The sequence below is a fragment of the Phoenix dactylifera genome, chromosome 8 (genome assembly GCF_051530095.1).
Source record: "Phoenix dactylifera cultivar Ajwa chromosome 8, Ajwa_hap1_PhDact_Kaust_v1.1, whole genome shotgun sequence".
In the NCBI taxonomy this organism is placed as follows: Eukaryota; Viridiplantae; Streptophyta; class Magnoliopsida; order Arecales; family Arecaceae; genus Phoenix; species Phoenix dactylifera.
Genome location: NC_143197.1, coordinates 18,491,781 through 18,507,842, shown reverse-complemented (window position 1 = coordinate 18,507,842; position 16,062 = coordinate 18,491,781). Strand labels below are relative to the sequence as shown.

General features: G+C 39.5%; 1 protein-coding gene across 2 annotated transcripts in view; it reads right to left on the bottom strand.

The window, feature by feature from the left end:
• LOC103723925 (protein disulfide isomerase-like 5-4) overlaps window positions 1–2,778 on the bottom strand; it is a 77,100-nt gene extending 74,322 nt beyond the window's left edge. The window contains exon 1 of one of the 2 annotated variants that reach the window (XM_088702966.2): window positions 2,401–2,778. In XM_088702966.2, coding sequence (XP_088559092.1) covers window positions 2,401–2,441 — 41 coding nt within the window. In that variant the 5' untranslated portion in view covers window positions 2,442–2,778. The remainder of the gene's footprint in view (window positions 1–2,400) is intronic. The other variant, XM_008815023.6, reaches the window with a different exon arrangement.
• Window positions 2,779–16,062: the final 13,284 nt, after the last annotated feature.

The following is a 16,062-nucleotide window of genomic DNA, read 5'->3' as shown; positions in this document are numbered from 1 at the left end:
CATCATTACACTTACACACACCATTTGCTCGTGCTTAGTAAATCTTATAACCAATCTTTGCCTATAAAGTCACCCTCTTATACACCCATCCTCCACATCATTCCATGTATACAACTCTTATCAAGCGCATGATAGATGTAAAAAGATTATGTTAGTCCTTTGACTCTTACATGTTCCATTTGCCCTAACAATCTGATTTCCACTAAATAGCAATTTTGTTCCTTTCCAAAATCTTTTAATCCCTCACATCTACCAGCAGGCTCAAAGAACTTACAGTTCTAGGGAAAAAGTTTCTAGCCTTTAATGAACGAATCTCTGCACCACAGTTCCAGCTCACCCAAGGAAATCTTTGATATTTAAACTCATCTAGTTAAAGCACTACAAGTGGCTACATAGGAACCATTGAAGATCAACAATGCTCTTCCTCAGCACCTGGACCAATATGTGGTCAAATCTCTACATATCTGAATCATTTTTCCGAGAAAAACCAACTCATAGCCATTAGTTAAACCCATTATAAAGGATTCCAAGATAATTTTGGTCAAGTTGACATTATAAACTGAACCATGTCTTTGTACAAGAGAAAAAAAAGGTGGTCTTTCTAACATCTTCATCCATAATCATGAAAATAAACCTATTGAATGTGCAAATCCAAGGCAACCTTCAGACCTTAAAAGACTAATACTCAACTTAAAGACCTTTCCTATCTAAACCTATTATAACATCATAATTAACTATAATCATCAACCCATCTTTTACCTTTATTGTTAGGACAATACCTTAAGCTAAACCTCCTTTAAATCCACAACAAGGCCAGTGAAGCAACATAAGCTTTAACCTGACGTTCTAGAAGATTTACCATTTTACCACTTGTTCTACAAAACAAATTTCTCTCAATGCTATTTGGAAAAGAACACAGAAACCACATTCGAGCACTCTGCATCTCCCCTCCGAACAATGTACAAGGTCCTATTGCTTTTCTTCTTTGGCTAGAAATTTACCTTTGCCACTCCAGCTTTGAACTGTTAGTTTATCAGAAATCATTAGCTTAAATCATAAGTCCACATAGAAATACCAGGAAAAAGCAGAAAAATTATAAACAAAAATACTACAAGTTCACTAAAATACATTATCAACAGAAAGAATTACAAATTCGTACCAAAAAATTTCTGTAAAATACCCACTCAAAATCATAGTTCTCTGAGACTCATCAAACCAAGCAGGTCAAGAAAAACCGAACATTATACTTTTTTTTATTCTCTAGAATGTTTAAGAAGTATGTGTTTAATCTGGTGAGTACACTGATTACTTCATCACTAACAACATTCTACATAGTGGATTTTCAAAAGTCAGGCATGCCCACAGTTTCCTTCCTTGAACGGATGGATGTCAATTCAGCATCATACAGAAAGACTTGAACATCAATGTAATATTGAAATCATGTTCCCCTCACCTTTGACAAAGAACATGAAGAAAGTTTCTAGCAGAAAACTGTTAAACAAACACATAATATTAATGCTATATATCTAAAGAAAGTTTATTTTTATTCTTTCATTCTGTTTCCATAGTTATGGAAGGTACAACCATTGCCACAGAATTTGTGCATGCGAAATATCTTGAGTTTGAAATTTACAACTATCGTACAACTGTTGGATGAAGTCATGAATTACCTTCTTAGTTCTTTCAGGAGAACATTTTCCGTTGCAAGAGAAGTAGCCACAAGAAAATGCTTTGTGGTGCCCGTTATGCATATGAAAGTTCATTAGGCCCACAATCATTAACTTGGCAAATCTACAATCAACTGATCTGCCATACTTGGCAACAAATCCACAAGTTGCACTAATTCCATATTGCCACATGGCAAGAGAATTGTTAGTGTGCACTAACGGGAGCCGCACAGCATTACTCTAGCCACAATCTACTAAAAAACTAATTCAAAATGTGAAATGACATGAAAATGGAATCGCTTTTGACCACTCCCAACCAATTCCTCTTTGCCTACCTCTATTATTTTCAAACCCCTTAACTTGAATCCAAAACTGGTTCTCCTTCGCATATTCACAGCTTCATACATTCCCAACTGGAATTCAACCAAGCGGACTGCTTTCTAGATTCATAAATTCCAAACTGAAAACCTTAATATCGTCGAGTCCAAACTTTAATCCAACCAGACAGATCAGACGAAACTCTAATTCTCTCCGTTCGCAACCATAATTTCCCAACCTCAAGACAAACACCAACATTAACAAAAAAAATAATCACGAGATCCGCGCAGAGCCCATCGCAACATCATTTCAACCCAAACCCATCGATAGTCCACGAGAAACCGAGGAAGAAGTGAGACCTTTCAGATAAGCGAGAGAACTGGTACAATATTTGGAAGAAAAACAGAGATCTGACCTATAAAAGTCGACCGATTTGAGCTTGCTCGGGGAGATCATTGTTCCAAATTGCGACGAGAGAGAAAGAGGCGGACCGAGAGAGAGAGAGTCTGTTGGGGTGGATGCATGGCAAATTGGAAGTGAGATTCGGTGCTTATATAGCTCTCCTTGAATGGATGAATATAGTGAGATACGTTCCCTTAAAATCCTAGGTTTTCAACGCCCAAAAAATACACTCTTGAAAGAGACTAGCATGACTTGCCCCCCATTGAGTGTGAGGTACAAAGAGGTGCCACATAGGAAAGGGTTCCTGCTTGTGTAATTTGTTAGTAATTGAGCATTCTATCTTAGAAGTTCATATGGTGTATTTATTTGCATGGTAGTACTTGTTGCTTTTGTTTGCATGTCCAGTGCGGTATACAACATGTTATCGATATGGTGCAAGTTGGGCTAGGTTCGGTGGTTTGATATATATCTAAGGCCTTCTATTTTTATGATTAGCTCCCAAAAACAAATGGAAACTTAAACCGGATTACATTGTGGGCTTGTAAGTTGTGATAAACTAACATAGATGTCGATCCAGCTTAAGCCTATCTGGCTTTTCTTTCTTTTTCTTTTTTTTTGCTTTGAATCTGGCTTTTCTTTTGGGTTAAAATCATCCCTGCTGGGGTTGGGTTCAGATTTGGGGGGCCGAGATGATTCCTCGATTGAGTTGGGTTAGTGTTGGGCGTGTTGTTGGTCACGTTGGTTCGAGTTGCTTCTCGGTCCAACCCAAGCCACCCAAGTTTCCTCCCTCTAATAGAAGGATCGCATGCATTTGACCTACAGTAAAACATGATACGGGCTAGGTTAAGCTTCACCTAGCTTTTTGCAACTGTAACCTAAGCTCAAGAACACTTATAACCTGGCACAACCGGCCTTATGTATCCCTGTTTGTAGCATTTGGTTGGCCAAACGTTTGTGCTCCACTCTGTTGTACCAATGGTGATGAGATTTATACTTTAAGAATGGAGCTACTATGTATCATGAGCACTACGTATCCTACAGGTTTCAATTTTCCAATCGGTCTCTATCCCATCTGCTGAGCTTCCTGGGGATTGGGAAGGCCTGAAAACTGCTCTAAAGCAATTGAATCTCACTGCTAGATGGTTGGAACAAAGCTCTTCTGATAGAAATAAGACGCATTCCGTACCCTGTCATCCAAGCTTAACATGAATCGACTTCAATTTTTCCAGCCCACTTATATTCACGGGAAAGGAGACAAGTTTGGCCAATTGGCTAGTAGTCCACGCCACATGCGGAGTTAGCGCTGTTACTACAATTTGATTGTACGTCGTTTTCTTATAAATGCTCTCGTTGAAATCGCCTAAAGGTGTTTTTCCGTTTTACCAAATAATAATAATTAAAAAAAGGCAGACCAGTTTGGAATTGCTTCGTAAGGAGGAACCTAACTCCTTTCTTCTGTATGACAACAACAAAAAAAAAAAAGGAAAGAAAGAAAGAAAAGAAAACAAAAGAGATCCACAATATATTTACAAAAAAGTTGCCACAATGCATTTGACCCAAGGTCAACTAGAAATGCAACTTGAGACAAGGTTGGGTTGCAAGTTTTGGGCGTTTGTGAACATTTTGGGACTGCATCTTGGACACAAGTTTTGCGCACGTCTTTCTCTACGTCTCACGTGTGAATTATTTTCCATATTTTCAATAGGGGGGCCACTTTTGCCATGGTCCTCTTTACCCAACTCAATCCACCAAACTAGCCCAATGTTTTCATGGGTTGGGTACGTATCACGCATCTTCAAAGCACCAGTTAGGTCGTATACCGATTTGAGACTGTTAACCCATTGAAAACAACAAATCAAGGGAATATGAGCTATTGGTTCGTTGCTTGATGGTTTTCTTCGTTATCGGAATTGATGGGAAGAGAATATTGAGAACCATTCGGGGGACCACCTATGAGAAAAAGAGACGGAGTTGCCTATATCTCTTCATGATATACTGTTTTTTAATTTTCTTAGTTATATTCGTACACGTTATGTATGAAACTTCCATTTTCAGCATAAAAAAAAACATGATGAACAGCTTGTGTTGGCAAAAAAAAAAAGTAGTCCAAAGTATCGGCTTCTTGTTCCTTCAACGCAAAATACAGACAATTTGCAAGAATATTTCTTCATGTAGTTATTTACCCTGCACGCTCTCTTTTCAGGACAAACGGATGATTCTTGTGAAATGAAAGAAGTAATTTGACATTATTTACTTCTTTACCTCCCTTTGCAAAAAAAGTTATGGTATGATTTTTTAAAAAATTGGAATCTTATAGTTTCTGTCAGTAAGGTGATGACTGCTATGAGGAAATGGATTGATAATCTTCACACAGAAGTAAAGTTAGCGTAATTTGCCAGCTTGAAACAATTCATGGATTAAGAATATACAACTGAGTCCCCATTTGGCATTGCTATAGGTAGGAGTGCTTTTTATGTAGAGAACTTTGGACAGTAGGACTTCAGCTAGTTGAGCTTTTAACAAAATGCTATTTGGTGTTCGGTGGCTATATTTCTAAAGTGTTATAAAACTTTAACATATATTTGATAATCAAATTAAGAAAGTGATTTTTATATCGACGAATGATAATAAAGGATATTACATAGTACTTTCAGTTGCCTAAATGCTATTAAGTTTGCTATTACAAAGTATTCTTAATTTAAAAGTTGTTTATTTTGATATTGAATCTAAATAATATGATAAATAATATTTTTTTAAAAAAAATATTATAAAAATAAAATATTTTATATTTTATAATATTATTTTGATATAATAGTATGATATTATTATTTCAAAGCACTCTATGATAATATTATTATAGTATAGTGATATTATATTATTGTAACATTATTATTTTAAAAACAGAATATTATTTAATCTAAATTTAATTTAATTTATATTATTATTATTATTATATAATTGTTTTTATATTGTACTATCAAAAGTTACTATGAAGTACTATTATTTTATAAATTATTTTTTATTAATATAAAAAATTTATTCCTGAGACTCAAATCCAGATCTCTTATCTAAGAAAAATTGCTTTACAATGCATCTCAAATAGAGTTTTTGCTTAAAAGCTTCAAATTGCAGATTTTTTCCAACTTTTGGAGAAATTAGAAAGTTATTTCAAAAATTTTACCAAACACGTTAAATTTATCCTAAAAAGCTTTTGGCCCTCTAAAAAGTACTTTTTGGCCCTCCGCAAAGAGTACCAAATGGTACCTTAATATGCTAGAAATAGACTCATAGTATTTACTATTGAACTATTCAACAATTTGTTCATGTTTCTAGAAGAAATTTAATTGAGTTCCTTTACCTAACAAATTTACCCCCAACACACAAAAGTTAAGCATGCAAAACGTTTTTCTAATGGCCATGATAATAATGCACTGTACCATATATGAAGTTATGTAATATGATGATTTTATAGAATAGAAAATGATTAATTTGTCTTTTATGCTTGAACTCTTTCTTCAAAATATTCTCTATGCATTTTTTTCTCTTAGCACATAAGTTATGGCGCCCGTTAGGAACCCGCCCATGCCGCAGAAAAATTTCAAAAATTTCAGATGCAGCGGAAGAGGCATGCGCGGGATCAACCGTTCATCGCATGAACGTTGTTTAAAACCGTTCGTAGATAGATAAGGATTAAAAACTTTTTAAAAACATTAGAAGATCAGATCTTCACCTTGTGCGGGTAGATGATCACCGCAAACTGATGATCGTGGTTTTGGATGAAGGTTCGCTTGAAGCCGTTCAAGTGCCCGGCCTCTACGGGTATCCACACGAAGCAGGAACCGATCCAAGTTTTCTATCTCCCCGGGGTGCTAGCTCCCTTGTAGAGATAACTTTTGATGGCTGATGTCCTCCCTCTTAATCAACCCTTGATTGTGCTTGGGAGGAGGAAGAAGAAGGATGAAGAGATGAAGAGGATCAAAGCCCTTGGCAGCCTTCTTCTCTTCTCATGCGTTGAAGCCAAGGAAGAAGCCCAAGAGGAGGGAGACGCCTCCTCTTCTTTTCTCTTGCTGTTGGCGGCTGAAACAAAGGGAAAAAGGGTGGCCACGGCTAGAGAGGAGAGGGCTTTCACATAATTAGGTCAGCCCCCAAAAGCCTCCTTTAAATAACATGTGGAGCTCCTAACTTTTAGGAGCTCCCTTGAAATTATTCCAAGAGGGGCGCCGGCCCCTCTTGTTGCCGCACCAAGGAATCAAAGGAGGAGGGGCGTGATCCCCTCCTTTTTGTGATGCCCTAATCCTACTCAAAGGAGGATTAGGTGTCCCTCTTATGGCTTAGTCCTAATCCAATTAGGTCTTAACCAAATCATGAATCAATTGGGTTCAATCTATGCTTGTCCTAATCCAATTAGAACTTGAATGGACCATGACTCAATTGAACTCTTCAATCCTAACCCAATTAGGAGTCATTTTGATTCATTAGATTAATAATTAATTAGGACTTAAGAAAACCTAATCCAATTAGGACTTATTTAATTTTAGTCCTAATCCAATTAGGACTTTAATTTGAATCCGAAGTCCTAATCTGATTAGGACTCTAGGAATCCTACTCCAAGTAGGAATCCAATTTTAATTCAAAACTCCTAATCTAATTAGGATTGTAGGAATCCTACTCCAAGTAGGAATCCCAGTCCTACTCCAATTAGGATTTCCAGTCCTAATCCAATTAGGACTCTAGAAATCCTACTCGAAGTAGGATTTGTATTTAAGTCCAATTAATTAATTTCATTGTTCCTTCTTCAACTGAATATCAATCGAATTGATTACTTGTGATTCCTAATCACGATTCAACCATCGAATCGGTCAATACTTCTAGTGTGTGTGACCCCATAGGTTCTATTCTGACTGGTAGTGAGATATATTGTGATCTCTATCACAATATCATTGAAAACTCCTTTCAATGGATTGGAACGATTCCAACTCTACTCATTAGGGTTAATCGATCATCGAGATAATCCCTGTGAGTCCCACCATCCACTAGTGACACCTAGCAGCATGTAGTGGCTACCCAGCAGAATAGAATGATGAACCTCTAGGTGCAGTTATCATGTGATACAGTCCTTCTATCGTGGATCCCTACAGGACGGAGGTCATGGATAACTCGTCAAACCCCTTCGTCTGTCATATGTCAAGATTTATTCGACTTAAGTTCGAGAGCGGAGAACTCTTTCTCTACTGTGCAATCTGCCCCGGCCGAGGTCTTACGAACTCAGTCTTATAAATCACATAGGATCTCTCCTTATCTATCAAGGTCGATAGATTCCTTATAGGTGCATACCCTACTCTTACAGTGAACCTATTGCAGCCAATCTACACTGCATGGATCCATATGGCTAGAGATCATGTATATGTGCAGTCAAACTACAATAACCTCACTGTGAGTAGCCGAAGCAACGCAGGTCAAAGGATCAGTCACACTACTGCAACATCAAGCAAGTCACTGACGAGTGGATAGACATCCAAGTGACTTCTTATCTTGGTCACGCTCAGTACCCTTGTTCTTAACAAGCACCTGCACTATTACTTCAGTGTCGCCACACTGTGGACTCGAGTCTCGTCCATCCATAAGGAAAGCAATGTGTGCACTGATCTCATCGGATCGATCACCGTCCTCGTGATGATCCATCGATCAGGAGCGTTTAGAAATTAATCACTAATGATACATGGCTCAAATTCTCAACTCTTGAGAATGTGCATCATCATCTTATTAATTCCTTGGACGATTCATAGACACAATAACAATATGAATGAAAAAGATGCCTTTCATTTATTCAATAATAAATAGTCAAGTACAAATTATGTCCCTAGAATTAACAATGTGTCAGCCAGATTGGCTTCTAGGGCATACATGTAACAGCGCCTTGGTGTTTTTCTTATCATTCTCTTTCAAAGATACAATAGCTTTTGAAAGGTCACGATTTTCTTATTGTTCTGACTCAAGAATAAACTGCACATAAACAAAGTGTTAACCAAGCTAGAATTCTTGGCTAAGAAATGAGGTCAATCTCTTGTCAAAAATCAAACTAAAATAGTAAAGCCTTTTTTTTCTCATTGCCCTTTCTCAAGAACTATCTAGTTTAGACCAGATCTAAGCATTAACTAGATAGGTCAGGGCAATTTATGAAGTATCAAAGACCCTGAACCGAGTTTGGATCCACCCAACCTTGGGCCTAAAATAGTCAACTTTACTCTTGCCTAGTCCTTTTTCCACTAAGGATGTAGAAAACAAGTGCCTCTTGCATCAACTTGAAGAAAATGAGCTAGGCGATGAGGGAATTGTGATGTCTAGCTAATCTCACCTTGAGGAGAGATCGCCAATTTTGCAAGGTGGTTGTGAGGACCCGTGCAGGCGTGTGTTTAGTCCAATATCGGTTATTTGCTGGGTAGATCTTGGATACTTATACAGGATTAAGGAACCCAAATAATACCTTCCGGCTAGCCATGTTGGATAAGGTCCTAGGTTGTTACAAATGGTATCAGAGCGAACCCGGCCTATAACCTATGTGGACTAGGGGACACTGCAGCACGAATCCATTGGGGCTGAATATGGGCCAATCGTGGTGTTTGTGATTAGATTTGAATGGATTTGAACCCTTAGCCTGACGAGGACGTCAGGGCTTGAACGGGGGGAGTATGTGAGGACCCGTGCGAGCGTGTGTTTAGTCCCACATCGGTTATTCGCTAGGTAGATCTTGGGTATTTATACAGGATCAAGAAACCCAAAAAGTAACTTCCGGCTAGCCATTTTGGGTGAGATCCTGAGTTGTTACAAATGGTATCAGAGCGGACCCGACCCATAATCTATGTGGACTAGGGGACACTGCAGCACGGATCTATTGGGGCTGACCACGAACCGATCGTGCAGTTTGTGATTAGATTTGAATGGATTTGAACCCTTAGCCTGACGAGGACGTCAGGGCTTGAATGGGGGGAGTATGTGAGGATCCGTGCGGGCGTGTGTTTAGTCCCATATCAATTATTTGCTGGGTAGATCTTGGGTACTTATACAGAATTAAGGAATCCAAATAATATCTTCCGGCTAGCCATTTCGGGTAAGGTGTTGGGTTATTACAAATGGTATCAGAGTGGACCCGGCCTATAACTTATGTGGATTAGGAAACACTGCAGCACGGATCCATTGGGGCTGATCACGGGCCAATCGTGGTGTTTGTGATTAGATTTGAATGGATTTAAACCCTTAGCCTGACGAGGACGTCAGGGCTTGAACAGGGGTGGTATGTAGGACCCGTGCGGACGTGTGTTTAGTCCCACATCGGTTATTCGCTGGGTAAATCTTGGGTATTTATACAGGATCAAGGAACCCAAAAAGTAACTTCTGGCTAGCCATTTTGGTTAGCTTGGATGATGGTATTTTAAACCGCTCACCTGATCTTTGGTTCGATCGTCATGGATGACACATCCTAATATTTAATATGTGAGGACCCGTGCGGGCGTGTGTTTAGTCCCATATCGGTTATTTGCTCGGTAGATCTTGGGTACTTATACAGAATTAAGAAACCCAAATAATACCTTCCGGCTAGCCATTTTGGGTAAGGTCTTGGGCTGTTACAAATGGTATCAGAGCGAATCCGGCCTATAACCTATGTGGACTAGGGGACACTGCAGCACGGATCCATTGGGGCTGATCACGGGCCAATCGTGGTGTTTGTGATTAGATTTGAATAGATTTAAACCCTTAGCCTGACAAGGACGTCAGAGCTTGAACGAGGGGAGCATGTGAGGATTCGTGCGAGCATGTGTTTAGTCCCATATCGGTTATTCGCTGGGTAGATCTTGGGTACATATACAGGATCAGAAAACTTAAATAATACCTTCCGGCTAACCATTTTGGGTGAGGTCCTGGGTTGTTACAGTGGTCTACTACTTGACTGGCTTCATTGTAGACATTGAACACATGCGAAGTATGTAATAGTAGATCATAATGATCTGATGCTAAAATAACCCAGCCACCAAGAGCTTCCAGATTAAATATTAATTATGGAAAAATGTCATCACAATGAAATCATTGGCAATATATAGATCAAATGTTAATTATTGGGGATCTTTTTCTAGAATGTTATAAATCTCTTAATAAAAATTTATTATTTTATCTTTAATATTTAATTAATGGCTTTCTTCATACATTGAATAAATAAATTATGTTTGGATCTTACCCAATTCAAGGCATGCTATGGAAGGTGCTTCCTTTAGAGTAGAATTCGTTCGGCCCAAGTGCAAATAGTTGATGGCAGTGTAGTCCCAAGATATAGTGGCTCACCTCGTGTTCTCCTTGAAGTGCCTAACAAAGGAGAATCAAGCTTGAACCCAAACTAGTTAAATCTAGATGCACTAAAAATCAGCAAAATAAGTTGAAAAAAAAATCTCTCTCTCAATCCTCTTTTTAAGTTGTTGCCCAAAGAGACAACCCAAGAGGAAGGATGAATTAGGTTTTAATTAATTATTGACAAATTAAAACTTAATGAGTAATTAATTAAACTTATTACAAACCGATTAAATAGATTACTAGATGTAGTGAATGGAGAGAGTGGAAGAGACAATCAATCAATGCAAACACAAGAGATTTTATTGTGGTTCGGAGCCAACTCTTGCTCCTACGTCCACTCTCCAAGTCGTACTTGGGAGTTCACTATAATCCCTAGGATTACAGCCGGTTGTTTTACAAGTTCACAAACCAACTTGTTATTTTTGCGAGATCACAACGAACTCGGTCGGTTTTCACAGGCTCACCCACTAGAACCACCCGATTGTTTTTTCGAGATCACAATCAAACCCTTATACCGTTGGTTTTACTTTGGCTCACCAACTAACCTTAACAACCCTTGATTCAATCCCCTGATTGAACCAAGTAAGAAACACAGTTTGGGAAAGGATACAAGGAAAGCTTCTTAAAAAAACAAATATGAATCAATATGAATAGAGTAGAGTTAGAAGCCCTCAAACAGATTTCAAAAGAGAAAGAAGGAGCTTCTCGAACTCCGAGTCTCCTCTTTGAGTGCACTCAGAAGAAGAGCTTTGAATGCGAAGAAAGAGCTTCTAGGAATGAATTGAATGCGTTTCTTCCTTCTTTTTGCTTGTCTTTTCTCTCAATGGACTCTTGGTAGTTGGAAATCCCTTAATGCACAGATGGAGTAACTCTCTTGTTGTCTACTACTGTTTACTCTGGCTATTTAAACAGTCCCTTTTGAAAAATAGCTGTTAGACACTGATTTGTGGCCGTTCTGCACAGTCTGCACCTTCTAACAATGTATCCGTTGGGGTTGGAGTCGACTCGCTCGATCTGAAGTCGACTCGGCTGTTGCTGGAGTCGACTCATGCTTTAGTGGAGACGACTCGCTCACTGTTCAGGATTCAAATTAAAGTGTCGTTCCAACCTGGAGTCGACTCGATCCAAGCCTGGAGTTGTCTCGCTAAGATCTGAAGATGACTCGGCATTTTGGAGACGGCTCGTTCTAAGGATTTCAGAGATCTATTTTTCTGCATTTCTCTCTTGAGTCGACTCGGATCCTCTTGAAGTCGACTCGGCTCTCAGAGCCCGAAAAAACCGATCCTTTGTCTGTTGATCTGAGCTGCCTCGGAGTCGACTCGCACTTTGTTGGGGTCGACTCGGCTGACTTGGGGTCGACTCTGGAATTCTCGGAGTCGACTCGTTCTCAGGGTCACTGAGTTTGGTTCTCTGCCTTTCAGTCCGCTTTTCTCTGAGAGTCGACTCTGGCATGATTAGGAGTCGACTCGCCAAACGTTGGAGTCGACTCGCATCCTTCTGGAGTCGACTCGATGACAGAGTCCAGAAAACACCTCTCTGTCTTTCTGTCTGTGACTCCTTGGAGTCGACTCGTGGCCATCGGGAGTCGACTCGGCAAGCATAGGAGTCGACTCGAAACCATTTGGAGTCGACTCGCTGACCGGATCTGAAAACCATCTTTCTGTCTTTCTTTCTGTTCTCAGTTAAAGTCGACTCGTAGAGTATCGAAGTCGACTCGAGTTGGTGCTGGAAACTCTGAACCATTTGGAGTCGACTCGGCTCTTTCGGAGTCGACTCGAGAATCAGCCCTTGGTTCAAATAGGATTCAATACTTGTCCAACTTATTTTTGAACCTAAGCTTGAGGCACTTAATTGAAAATATACAAATATATGCCTGAAGTACTAGATTGAATTCATAAGTATAACATAAGATATACTCAAATGCTTTGAGCTCATCAAAATCAAATAGGGGTTTAATCAATCACTCTACAATCTCCCCCTTTTTGATGATGACAAAACATTGAGTATTTGTAAAGTGAATTGCTCAGACATGAATTGACTTGTAGTAGAGTTTCAAAATGAATTCAAATGTCTAATCATTTAGCGTATCCAAAATTGAAAGGTATGAGTCAGTAAACTTTGAAATTAAGGCTCTCTCTTTCATTTGGAATTATATAAGCCTTCAAAGCATACACTCAATTGTTTGGCTTATATTTTTTCAATTTAAATTGTTTATTATTTTGATTCTCCCCCTCAATATTTGCATTCTCTTTTGTTCGAACTTTGTTCAGATTTTTTATTAAATTTCTTTTGATTAGAGAGGAAAAAATCTGACAAATTGTTCTTTAATATGATTCAACTAATCTCCGAATATTTCTTGAATAAATTCTGGAGATTACTCCTTGAGGAGCCCCAACAGAGAAATAATTAGCCTCGAGATATTGAATCTACTAAGAACAAATTACATTGAACAAATTACATTTTTGCTTAAGAATGTTTCATTTAAACATTTGTTTATATCCTTTTACATTTTTCTTCCCCTTTTTGTCATCACATCAAAAAGCACATAAAGAGATAATAAGTCAAATTGCACAGATATTTGAAGGAAAATCTCTATTCATTATAGTAAGTACAAAAATGAATACAATCAAGGGACTGTACATCACAAAAAAAGTGAAATACACTAGGGTTTCTTAGTAGTGGAGGATGTGGCTCCCGTACTCAGTCTAGTATGTCGCATGACCAAGCTAATCCCCTCATATACATTTTCTAGTTGTTCGATGATCTCCGAGGTGGCCCTAAATTGTATCTGAGTGAGCTGGGTCATATTCTCCTGAATAGTGTCAAGCTTGAAGAATAAGGCATTTGCAAGCCTTTCCGCACCTTGACTCTGGCTGCCCATTTCTTTTCTGATGCTGTCTCGCATCTTCCTCGTGACTTCTTTTATGACGCTAAGGCTCCAATATTGACCTTGGACTAAGCTCCTTATGTTGGACATTTCCTCCTTAAGGTCTGCTATCATCATGGCTACTGCTGCTGTGGAGGAAATAATGTCAGTGGAGGGTGTGCTGTGTGAACCTCTCAGCTTCCTCACTATGTCACCTCTCAGCTTCCTCACTATGTCATCTCTCATCTCCCGGAGCTGCTCAGTGCTGATCCTGACTTCTAGGGGCTGCTGAGGTGGTGGACCTGTAGATGGTCCAGCTGAAGTGGATGGTTTAGTTGGGAATGAGGGACCAGAAGTGGATGGGAAGGTAGAAGGATCTGTGAAGTGGTCCTGGTCATGATCAGAGCTAGGGGAATGATGAGTAGTGGGGTCAGATGGTGTGGATGCGGATGTTTTCCTAACCCAGACACCCTCCACCTTGTGGAAACCCATTCGGTGGAGAGTTCCCTCACCCAAGTGGTCAGTGTATCGGAGGGAGCGATGGTGTTCTCCCTCAGGGATAGGGACTTCTAACTCCCTAAAGATGAGTGTAAATAGCACACCGTAGGGAAGACTCAACCTATATTTGTCTAGGGGTTCATAGATATATCTATAGATGAGTTTGGGAAAGTTCAGGGGGATGTCCTGTAGAATGTGGAACATCAAGCCTAGGTCTCTCTCAGAAATGAAGTCAAACCTCCCAGTCTTAGGAAAGAGAGTCCTAGATAAGATACTTAGGAGGAGTCGCATTTCAGCTAAAAGCTGATTTGCAAACACCTCCTCTATAGAGAATTGAGGTGGGCTCCCTAAGATGGTCGTAAGGGCCTCAGTCCTATCAGATGGATGTGTGGGAGCAATCCCCTCTTGGGAGAGATGGAGGATTCGAGCAATGAAGTCCTCCAAAAAAAAAATAGGGACACCTGCTACAGTCCCTTGGATACCACCGCCACCCCGTGTGACGGTCTCGTAAAATTTTCTAACTAACCCTGGGTATGTAGGGAGGTCAAGTGAACAAAAGTACTCTAAGCCCTGGGCCCTAAGACGATGCCCTAAGGTGAACCCTTCCCGGGAGAGGAAGTTAAAGTTGACTTTTCTTCCGGTAAAGACAGCCCTCCCGGCGTATGGACGCGAGGGAACCGGCCTAGGCGGAGAAAAATCGGAGGTGTTGGCCTCACGGGTTCGTTCCATGCCTTGGACCATCTGTCGGCGCCGCTCGCGGTGAGAGATCTCTTCCGGCTCGGGACAACGGCTTTCTTAGGCATTTTGACCTAAAACCGAGGGAAGGACAAGAGAAAATGGAAGAAAATGCGAGAGAAAGGGCCAAAAATGGGTCGGGGATGATGTAGGAGACGACTCTAGGGCTTTTGAACAGTGGCAGCTGAAAATAGAAGTGGAGAAAAGGACATTTCACTTAGGGTTAAAAGTCGGATTTCCGATATCGAGTCGACTCCGGTAAGTCGCGAGTCGACTCGACCTCGAGTCGACTCCTAAATATGCGCGAGTCGACTCCTCCACGAGCCGACTCTAAAATCTATTCGAGTCGACTCGAACTCTGGCACACGCTTAGAGTCTTAATCAATTCTGCTCAAAATGTAAGAAATGTAGAAATCCTTAGAATTTATGCAATGATTTGATGATCACTGACGTGAAATCCAATATCAAAATATAGACTAATCATCAAAATTAATGAATTATAGGGGAGTATCAGTCGAATGGATCAATCACTCCTAATCCTCTTCTAAGAATACAAAAACGATCTTCACTTAAGGGTTTTGTGAAGATGTCAGCAAGTTGATCATCAGTACACACGAATTCAAGCATCACATCACCATTTAACACATGATCTCTTATGAAGTGATGTCTTATCTCAATATGTTAAATTCTTGAGTGTTGAATTGGATTTTTAATTAGATTTATGGCACTTGTATTATCACAATTTATGGGAATCTTATCTTGTTTAATGCCATAATCTTCAAGTTGTTGCTTGATCCACAAAATTTGTGCACAACAACTCCCGGCAGCAACATATTTGGCTTCCGCCGTAGATAGTGCAACCAAGTTTTGTTTCTTGCTAATCCATGAGATTAAGCCGCTGGTGCTTTTTCTATCAAGTTTACAACCAGCGAAGTCAAAATCAGTGTACCCTATTAAGTTTATGCTTGATTCTTTAGAGTACCATAAACCTATGTTTTTTGTTCCTATTAGATATTTAAAGATTCTTTTTACTGCAATTAGGTGTGATTCCTTAGGATTAGATTGATATCTAACACACATGCATACACTAAATATGATATCAGGTCTACTTGTTGTAAGATATAATAATGAACCTATCATACCTCTATACAGCTTTTGATCTACTGACTTACCTGATTCATCTTTGTCTAATTTGCATGATGAGCTCATGGGTGTGCTGATTGGTTTGTTTCCATC